This window comes from Pan paniscus, chromosome 5, assembly GCF_029289425.2.
Source record: "Pan paniscus chromosome 5, NHGRI_mPanPan1-v2.0_pri, whole genome shotgun sequence".
NCBI lineage: Eukaryota > Metazoa > Chordata > Mammalia > Primates > Hominidae > Pan > Pan paniscus.
In genome coordinates this window covers 67,807,993-67,818,850 of record NC_073254.2, presented here as the reverse complement: position 1 = coordinate 67,818,850, position 10,858 = coordinate 67,807,993, and the positions used below count along the sequence as shown (strand labels likewise).

General features: G+C 43.4%; 1 protein-coding gene across 3 annotated transcripts in view; it reads left to right on the top strand.

The window, feature by feature from the left end:
• Positions 1–487: 487 nt before the first annotated feature.
• The window catches only part of ELOVL5 (ELOVL fatty acid elongase 5), an 80,104-nt gene continuing 69,733 nt past the window's right edge, over positions 488–10,858 (top strand). The window contains exon 1 of one of the 3 annotated variants that reach the window (XM_003828943.7): positions 488–1,283. In XM_003828943.7, the coding sequence (XP_003828991.3) occupies positions 1,196–1,283 (88 nt within the window). In that variant the 5' untranslated portion in view covers positions 488–1,195. Of the gene's footprint in view, positions 1,284–1,676; positions 1,696–10,858 lie in introns of those variants that run through there. The other 2 variants (XM_003828942.5, XM_034962246.3) reach the window with 2 other exon arrangements.

Below are 10,858 nucleotides of genomic sequence, written 5' to 3'. Positions count from 1 at the left end.
CTTAAGTGCTTAAATATGCTTAGCTGAAAAGACACTGATTCCATCTTTCCTCATTTAACAATCCTTTAGAATAATTTCTAGAGTAGAAATGGAGTTGATAGTGGCTTCCAAAGAAAAATCAGAATCCCTAAGAAAAATACACGGTAAATCCTTTGCAAGGGAGTTATGGTTACAACAGTTTTGAGTCGTTTTGTTCTTGTTGCTTTATCTTGTTCAACTGCAGACCTTCACTCTGGCGGTCTCCGTGGGCATTTAACCCTTTCAGCTTTAACGATGAAGTGGATCCCCTTCAGCATGACATAACTCATAGAGGAGACCGTAACGAGCATGGGCTTCTGCCACCCAAATGCGGCCACAGACTCCTGCCACGCCTGGCAGTAAAAAAACCAGAGTTCAGGGCATCGACAACTTCACCGGGGCTATTGCGCAGGCTCTGCGTTCCACGCAGGCTTATTAGGAAGAAAGGGGAAAAAAATTTCCCAGAGACACGTGAAACCGAGGGGGCCAACCCCGGCCTAGGCTCTCCACCGCATCGGATTCTGGAATTTACAATCACGAAAGTTCTATTGTCCCGCGATTGGCTCCCGGGCCGCATGACATCATAGCGCTTGATTCATCCTTCGGGTCCCGATTGGCTGGCCGCGCCATTGTGACGTCACGGTCAGCCCACGTTCTGATTGTAGACAGCCGGCGCCTTCCTCTTCCCATCGCGGCGGGTCCTAGCCACCGGTGTCTCCTTCTACATCCTCCTCTGCGCCGGCTGCCACCCGCGCTCCCTCCGCCGCCGCCGCCTTGCTGCTGCTCAAAGCTGCTGCCGCCCCTTGGGCTAAAAGGTAGAGCCATCAGCTCCGGGAAACTTCGCCGGGGGCCGCCGCTCGGCCATGACACCCGCGCGAGCGCGCGGCCGGGAAGCGGTCAGAGAGAACTGCCGTTAGGTCTCGGACCTGGTGCCGAGAAAGAGCTGCCGGGGCAACCCGCGCTCCGCCCACGGCCTCCAGTTCCGCCGGCTCCGGGGTACAGCCCGGCTCCTCGGGCGCGGGGAAAGGGGTGCGGGTGCGGGTGCGGGCGCGGGCGGCTCGCCCCACGCCGAGGCTGAGGCAGGGCGCTCGGGAGCGTTCTCTGTGCTGCGGTCCCACCTGTGCGCGCTGACAGGCGCCGCGGGGCACGACACCGTGCCCAGGCCAGACGCGGAGGGATGGATCTGTCCGCCTGGGTCCTCCCGCCCTGCGGGCGGGGAGCGCTCTCGGAGGGAGCGCGCTTTCTTTGGAGTCGGCGAAACCCGGGTGAGTTCGAAGAGCCTGTGCGAGGGTCTGCGGGCACCGGGCGCCGCTGTGGGGACCCTCCGGCCTTTTCTTTTTCTCCTGTTCTCTCCGCCTCCGTTAACCCTGCGGACCTTCCGTCCGCCCCTCGGAGGGAAGCCTGCTAGCTCGGGACCACTTCAGTTTTTATTGAAACCAGACAACGGCAGCCCTCGGTACTCAGGGAGGGATGAGGCTGGTGGGAAAGCGAGAGGGCGGGGACTCGGGGGCGACCGGGGCGGCCCTTTCTGGGAGCCTGATCCCTGGAGAGGCGGGAGCGGTTGGCTGCGAGGGAGGCGCGCGGCGCGGGGGCGGTTGTGCTCGGCGCCGGGGGAGCTAGAGTGTGTGTTGTCTTGCGAGTTGTAAGGAAAAGTGCCTTTTTACTGTTTCCACGCCGGTAAGACTCTCCCACCCCACCACCTCGGGTCGACGGAGCAATGCCTAGAGCAAGAGTTGTTCTTGCTGAACTGCGTCTTGCAACCGTTCCGTGTTCTTGCACTTGGCGGTTCCCCCCCGCCCCATCCACAATTGTGAATTAAGCTCCTTGATTGCAAATTTGGAGAATGCATTTGGCCAGTTATGCAAAGTGGCGGAGGTGGCGGGGTCAGGGGCGGGGGGTCTCTTTCGGAAGAATCCAGTGCATGGTTTATTAGCTAGACTGAGGAACCGAGAGGTGCTAGACGGGATTTGTGGGGAGCGAGCAGCCTAATTTGTTTTAAATAGCGGGACCCGTGGCAGGAAGTGCTTCATAGAATTGTACGGAAGAGCTGATGTTGCTTGTCAGGTTTTGTAACTCATTCTCCTAACCGCTTGGCAGATAACCTGTTGGTCTGCACTTGTTTTGCTTGCACGTCTCAGCCAAAAGCATTTCGTGCAGAATCTACAGATAGAAACAGGCGGTTTTGCATTAGATGGCCGTGGACAAACATTTTAGCCTTCCATCTGTGATTGGGGACAAGTGGGTTACTTTTCTGGTAGCTCAGACACTGCCTGGGATTCTCCAGGAAAGCTCTGCACTTGAAAGGGAAATGTTACTCATTTTCCTTTTAGATTTTTACCCTAGATTCTAACTTCTTATTGCCAGGAACTTTTTCTGTACTGTTTCTCTTTCTGCATTTTCGTTTCTATTTCTAATTGAAGACAAAGGGGAAATTTTTATTGATAGTTACAGATAGGTAATGTTACAGAATGTAGTACAGAACTTTGCTGAAAAGCGACAGTAGAAGGTTTACTAAAATTTGATGTTTTTCAAGAAAAATATCTTGTAACTTCAGATATTGACCTCACCTCCTTGACTCAATTTCCTTGTCTATAAATGGGGATTTTATGTGGCAGCATCATTGTGGATTTCAAGAGATAATGCAAATGAGAGCCCAGCATTGAGTCTGCCAAATGGTGGTTTGAAAATGTTTCCTTCTCATTCCCTGAAATCAACAGCTTCTTCTTGGTTACAGACCTTAATTTTTGGATGTTCTGTTTGCAAGAATCTTTTTTTCCACTACCTCTTCTTTTGCTCCCTGCATAATTGTTGCTTGTCTTCCTGCTTCTAGAGGTGAGCATCCATCCTTGGGTGTCTTATTTCCAGCTTGAATTACACAAATCAAAGCAAAACTGTTTACTTTTCTTGAGGGTAACTTTGGTGCCTAGGTGGGTAGTTAGTGTGAAGAGAGAGTTTTACTTCTTGCTTTCCTGGCTACATTCTTCTCTCCTAAAACATTTTGTAATTTTTTTTTTTTAATTCCTCCTCTTTGCCTACCAGCTCTTCTGTTATCAAAAGGATAATCCTCTCATTAGTTACCTGTAAATAAGTCTTTCCTTGAATGCTTTCTGTGTAAGGTACTTATTAATACGCACATGTACATAAACGGTTGCTTTCCACACGTAATTCTTATAACACCTCTGTGAGGTTTTATCCCCCAGTTGTTTTTTAAGAATTGAGGAGCACTATGAAGACACATGCACACGTATATTTATTGCAGCACCATTTACAATAGCAAAGACTTGGAACCAACTCAAATGCCCATCAATGATAGACTGGATAAAGAAAATGTGGCACATATACACCATGGAATACTATGCAGCCATAAAAAAGATGAGTTCGTGTCTTTTGCAGGAACATGGATGAAGCTGGAAACCATCATCCTCAGCAGACTAACACAGGAACAGAAAAACAAACACTGCATGTTCTCACTCATAAGTGGGAGTCGAACAGTGAGAACACATGGACACAGGGAGGGAAACATCACACACCCGGGCCTATCGGGTGGTGGGGGGCAAGGGGAGGGAGAGCATTAGGACAAATACCTAATGCACGCAGGGCTTAAAACCTAGATGATGGGTTGATAGGTGCAGGAAACCACCATGGCACATGTATACCTATGTAACAAACATGCACGTTCAGCACATGTATCGCATAACTTAAAGTGGAAGAAAAATAAAAAAGAATCTCTAGGATTAAGGCCTAGAGATGACAAGTGACTTGTCCAAATTCCTATAGCTCTGTCTCCTGCAACATCTCTGCTCCTTCATATATCCCTGTGCTGCCAGGATTATTTGCCCAGTGGGCTCTGTGCCATTATATAACACTGTTACTCCGTAACTTAAAAATCTAACCTTGTGTTTAAAGGTTCTTGTTAATCCATCCAAGACTAACAATTTATTGTCTCTTAAATCTGTCTAAAATCTGTTCCCTTCCTTGTAGTCCACACTTGATTCATTTTTTAAATTAATTCATTGACTTCTCAGTTACTGATTTTGGGTGTGAGGGGCTGGATACAAAGATGAATTACAACAGTTCCTGATTCCAGAGGGTTTCCTGATTTAGTATATACTTTAAGCCTGTATACACGTACTTAATCTACACCTTGGACCAAAAGAGAGTCAGAAGCAGATTTCTGGGACACTTGTATCTTTATATCTGAGAAAGCTTTATGGCAGAGCTATCCATGTTAGACCTAAGTATCAGGGCCTAGCACTCCTGAATTGGTCAGGATGCTTTTGGTGCAAGAAACAGAAAACCCAACTGAGACCTACCTGTGCATCTGACCTGAAAAGTCCTGAGGGCAGGACTTTTGCTCCATTTCTCTGAAGTCACCTCAGATGTCTGTTATGTCCTAGGCTAATTTTCCAAGATGACTGACAGCAGCTGCCACCATAATCTCACATGGGGATTCCCTGACTTCCTGCCACCCTCCAAAGAGTCCTTTACCTTAAGGTGATTGACTTAGGCCTTGGTTACTTGAAGCAATAACTGGAATAGTGGACATTTGATAAGCTGGGGGCCCATCCCAGAACCAGGGAAGTGGAGTTAAATCTCCTCAGCTAGCTTCTTCACCTTTAAGAAGGGCTTGCAGAACACAGGAAGTCAGCTACAGTGTCTGTTTTAAGGACCGAATGGATGATTGGATTAAACTAAATTGACTTGAATTAAAATTAGAATTTAGCCTTACATTTCGTAAAGGACTCTTAGTTGATAGGCAGGAATAGGAGGACATGCGTTCTAGGCAAGAGGGAGTTTGGAGAGTAAGCGAGTGTGGAATCATTGGGCAAAAAGCAAATAGCACAATTGGCAGAAGCTGGTTTAGAAGGCAGGAGTGGAAGAAAAGATGAGAAAGGCAAGTTATTGATGTAATAATAATGGCTAACTTTTACTGAGCTATTGTATGTCAGACCTTGCACTGAGCCCCTCACAAGGACTTATTTCTATTATTAATGGATGCTACAGCATTCCCATTTTACAGGTGGAAAAAGGCCCAGAGTTTAGACACTTGATTTGAGGTCACAAAGCATTCCAGCTCAGATCACCTTGACACCCTGGCCTGCTCCGTCTCCTAAGGTGTTTGGTAGAATACCACCAGTAAGCTTTTGAATAAGAATGAGGACATTATGAGTGCTGTGCTCCAGAAAGACAGTCTTGTTAGAGTGTAGGGTGGATTGTTGTGGGTTTGTTAGAGATGGCCAGGGCAGTGAAAAGGCCTGACCTGAAGCCACAGCCATGAGCACAGACTTGAGAGAGGTAATTGTGAGAGACTGTGTCCAGGATAAGATTTGAAGACCAGTTGGATTTGAGGGCCAGCAAGAGGAGGGATACTCTTCCAAAGAGAAGAGGGAGCTTTGTGATCAGATGGAAATAGCCCCACAGCCTAGATAGATATCCAGACTAGCTGTTTCTTCCAATTCCTCCTCTTCACGGCCAACCTTTGTCTTAGCTATTTTTTTGGTTGCCTTTCTGCAAGAACATGTTTCTACCACATTTCATCTATTGTCAGCTTTTCACATTTCACATCTGGGTAGAGATGGAGCTTATAATCAGTGGCATCTTAAAATCACTGCAGGTAACTTTCCACATTTTAATATTACAGAATTGGGATGCCTCCTACACTTTTCCCTGGTGAGAAAAGGAAAGCCCCAGTGTTACCAAAGGTGGTGCAGCCAGATGCTGGCAGAGCCAGGCTTCTGGGCTTCTTCCACCAGCTGGGTTACCTCTGCTCCCATGACAGTTATTAAAACACATGTAGCTTCACGTTACAGGTTTATAGTAAAGTACATACATGTTTGTGTGTTTATTAAAACTGAAGTAATTTGAGAAGATTGGAAGGCATGATTGTTTAAGTAGGGTGCCTCATTCTTGTATAGAATCTGGCTGCCTTGGTTTCTTGTCCTAACTTGAAGAAAATCAACTCTGAGCATTGGTCTCTTTTCCTTTAAAATGAAAGATTAAATTTTATTTTCATTTTTGCCTAGAGCAAATTTTATTTTTTATTTTTGTTTTGTTTCTGTTTGGCCAGGGATAGAGAATGAAAGTGAGATCATTTAGATCTTAGAAAGGTAGATGTTGGCTGGGCATGGTGGCTCACACCTGTAATCCCAGCACTTTGGGAAGCCATGGTGGGCAGATCATTTGAGCTCAGGAGTTTGCAACCAGCCTGGGCAATATGGCAAGACCCCATCTGTACAAAAAATACAAAAATTAGCTGGATGTGGTGGTACATGCCTGTAGTCCCAGCTCCTTGGGAGGCTGAGGTGGGAGGATGACTTCAGTCCAGGAGGCGGAGGTTACAGTGAGCCGTGATTACACCACTGCACTGCAGCCTGGGTGACAGAGCCAGACTCTGTCCCAAAAGAAAGAAAGAAAGAAGGAAAGGAGGGAGGGAGGGAGGGAAAATGTCAGAACAGGTGATGGAGATTGCAGCAGCAGCAGCAAGCTGGTGGCTTTCTCTTTATGAGATTAAAACATCACTGCTGGAGATGTTCTGGCCTATCCTGACCTGATTTTCAGTTTCTGCAATAGGAACCCTCACCGCCAACCCCAATTTCAACCCGTAAATGTTATTACCAGCCTTTTTGGTTCCCACTGGCATGTTTGCTCCATGGTAACATTTTTAGTGGACTTGTAGGCATTCACTTTTAGAATTGTGTAGTCTCTGGATTTAAAATATTCATACTTGGTGACCTTTTAGAAAGACTAAATTCCCACTCTTGCTCCTCCATCCTCTTCTGCCAGTTCTGTGTGAAGTACAGTTGTAATTGCATTCAGGCATGAGTATGTCTTAGTATTCCTTATTATTAGATTGGACTTTTTTACCTTTTATTTGATGTCTGCTGGCTGACTGGGATTTAGGGAAAAATTTCTGATTTATTTTAAGATTTTTAGTGCTGATACTGGCATGCTTTCTCTAATTGGGAGAATAACAATTTTATTGAAATATACCTGTGATTTTAAACTGTAATCTTTATGGTTATATTAGGTAGGCACCCTCTTGCGAGCACAGGTTCCATCTCTTGTTAAGTTCCACATTTACCCCATCCTTTTCCTCATGTCAACAATTTCATCCTGTCAGAATTAATCTCTTATAAGCTCATGCTGAACAGACCTAATTGAAGCCATGCTGGCGAATTGGCCACTCAGGTCTGTGTTTTATGAGTTTCTGAACCCCAGAGTAGTGCTTGTTCCTCTTTGGTCTTGGCACAGCAAATGCTACAACAAAGTGAGTGTTATGAATTTCTCCTTCCCTGAAGAATAGTTCTCATGATACCAAATTCAGTAATTATTCGTTTGCTTCCAGGGGAGTTTGAAAATGTGGTGTATCTCCCTAGGGGTAGTATTCAGGGTACTTCTGCTTCAGTCTTTGGCAGAAGAAATAATACTTCAATATTTACAGAAGTTGTTGATGCCTCCATCGGCTATATTTGTTAGAAGCATCTGTGTGAAAATTTGAGTTTGCTTCTGTCCGAACTTCTGCATATTAATCTCTGTGATGGATCTGAGGTGCATTTAAAAGAATACCTCCTGTACTTCTTTTAAGTAAGGACAGCTGTGGGAAGCAGATTGGGTTGGCAGCCATGCACCTATGCGGGGTTCCACCCCTGCCACTTAACAGCTGTGTGGGCTTCAGCAGGTAAGTCACTCTGCCTCCTTGAGACCCTAGAATCTATGTAGAACTTGGAAGGTGATAATCCTGTGCCTACTTTGGAGGGTATTAAAACTATCAGTATTGTACATGGAAGTTAGGTGGGGCACTGACTTAATTTAATTAGCATAGTAAAAACATCTCTCTGTTATATAGGATGTTTATTGAAGCATTGTTTCTAATAGCAAAAAATTGGAAGAGTTAGTAGACTAAATGTCCTTGAAAAGAATAAATCATGCTACAGCTGGGCAACGGAATATTCTGCAAATTTTAAAGAGAACAAAGCTGTTCTATGGTTACTGAATATAGCTGCTTGGTACCACATAATAGGCACTTTTCTGAAGTGTTCAACATATATTAATTCATTGTGGCTTCACAAAAGCCCACGAGGTAGGGACCCCAATTTTACAGATGAGGAAACTAAGATAAAGGTTAAGTCACTTGTCCAAATATCCACAGCTAGTAGGTGGCAGAGGCAGGATTCAAACCCAGGCAGATTGGCTTAAAGACTCTAATCTTGGCCACCCTGCTATGCTGTACACCTGTCAGACCTAAGTAGTGATCTTTGTATGTGCAGCTTTAGATACATGAGAGGAAACAAGGTTGAGTTTCTTATTCATCGTTACATTCTGGGAGGCTGACAGTATAATCAACATATAGCTTCTGTTGACAGTAACTAAATAAAGGTTTAGATAAAGAAAGCTAATAGGGAATAACATTTATGATCAATACTTGAAAGGGTGACCATTTGTTTCTTCCATTACTCCTTATTTTAGATATTTTGAACTTAAACCTCTTTTTTGGAGAAAATCAGAAGCGTACACACTGAATAGCTTACAATTGTTAGTGTAAGAAATCAGTGTTCAAAAGCCCAGCTGAATCAGTGTTCACTAGCCTGACTGGTCTAGTGTGGCTGGATTAGTATGACTGGTCAAGGGCATCCAGCATTGGTTTCCTTACCCGGTCCTAGCCCCATCTGGTTTGATTTACAAGGTATATACGCTCAGAGAAATGCAGACGGGAGGGAAAGACACTCAAATTCTTTAGGGAGCCTCTATCTCCAGATTGCCTGATCTTCCTTGGGTGAAAATGTAAGTCAGGTGTACAAGTCCTACAAGTCACGTATAGCTTGACAATGGGAATACTTTTTGAGAAATGTACTCTTAGGCAATTTTGTTGTTGTGTGGTCATCATAGAGTGTACTTAGACAAACCTAGATGGTTACCACATACATAGGGCATATGATATACCACATTGCTCCTAGGCTACAAACCTGTACAGCAAGTTACTGTACTGAATACTGTAGCTAGCTGTAACACAATGGCAAGTATCTGTATATCTAAATGAAGAAAAGATATAGTAAAAATATAAAAGATAAAAAATGATACAACTATGTAGGGCACTTGCCATGAATGGAGCTTGCAGGACTGGAAGTTGCTCTGGGTAAGTCAGTGAGTGGGGAGTGAATGTGAAGGCCTAGGACTTTACTGTACACTCCAGACTTTATAAACACTGTATACTTAGGCTACATTAGGTTTATAAAAAATATTTTTTGATTAGGTGTGGTGGCTCATGTCTGTAATCTCAGCACTTTGTGAGGTTGAGGTGGGACCAGGCATTTAAGACCAGCCTGGGCAATATCACAAGACCCCATCTCTACTTATTTATAATAAAAGTTTTTTAAAAAATATGTATTATTTTAATATATATTTTTCTTCCTTAATACATAAACTGTAGCTTATTGTAACATTTCTATTTTATAAATTTTTTAAACTTTTTGACTCTTTTGTAATAATACTTAGCTTAAAACACAGGCTGTATGGCTGCACAAAAAATATTTTCTTTCTTCGTATCCTTATTCTTCAAGCTTTTTTTCTCCTTTTAAAGTTTTTTAAACTTTTTTGTTAAAAACTAAAACAAACATACACATTAGCCTAGGCCTGTACAGGGGCAGGATCATCAATGTCACCGTCTTCCATCTCCACATCTTGTCCCACTGAAAGGTCTGTAGGGGCAGTAACACACATGGAGCTGTCATTTCCTATGACAACAATGCCTTCTTCTGGAATACCTCCTGAAGGACCTATCTGAAGCTGTTTCGTAGTTAACTTTTTAAAATATGTAATTAGAAGGTGTACACTCTAAATTAATGATAAAAAAGTATAGTATACCAAATACATAAACCAATGACATAGTTGTTTATCATCAGCATCAAGCATTATGTACTGTCCATAATTTTATGTGTGATACTCTTACAGGTCTAGCTATGCAGTAGGTTTATTTATACCAGCATCACCACACATGTTTTATTGTGCTATGATGTCACTAGGCAATAGGAATTTTTCAGCTCCATTATAATCTTACAGGAGTATCATTGTATATGTGGTCCATTGTTGATTTAAAGGTCATTATGCGATGCGTGACTATATTTTGAAAACATTCTGATAGAGAATGACATTAAGTCATTTTGATACAAGGCCCCATTAAGGGCCACTGTGCTGGGCCATGGTGTTCAGGCTATAGACAAGTCTGCCACCACCTTCAGTTCTCTTAGGATCCTTAGACTCTTTCAGAACTGAGTTTTCTTTCTGGGTGTGGGACACTAGGTTTGGCAACATTGTAATGGCTATAAGTATCAGCATTCCTAAAATAAGAGAATCACAAAATTCATGGGGTGGCTTATATATTCACATGGAATCTGAACAGGTGATAAAACAACTGTTGGTTTCAGAGACATGCTATAGAGGAGATGAATACACAATTGCTAGACTGTGTGTCCCTTTGAAAAATGCTGTATTGTAGCAGGATTTTCCCCCATTTTTTACACATTTAACTTTGCTTCTCCCTCTCCTCACTCACCCTCACACCCAAACAACAGTTATAAAATGTGGGCGTGTAGATTGAGTTTTAAAAAAGAAATGTGTTTTTGTGTTATATGCCTTATTTATGTTACACAGGCTTGAATTAAAATCTTTTAAGACATTTTCGTTTGGGGGGTTGCATAACTAATCTTTATTATGTTTCTCTACCGTCTTTTAATTTCAGCTTAAGGTATCACTGCCTTTGTATACTTCGCACAAATTAGGTTGGAGAACTCAATTGATAATTTCCTCAAATGATAATTTATTTTGAATATTCAAGTAATCACAT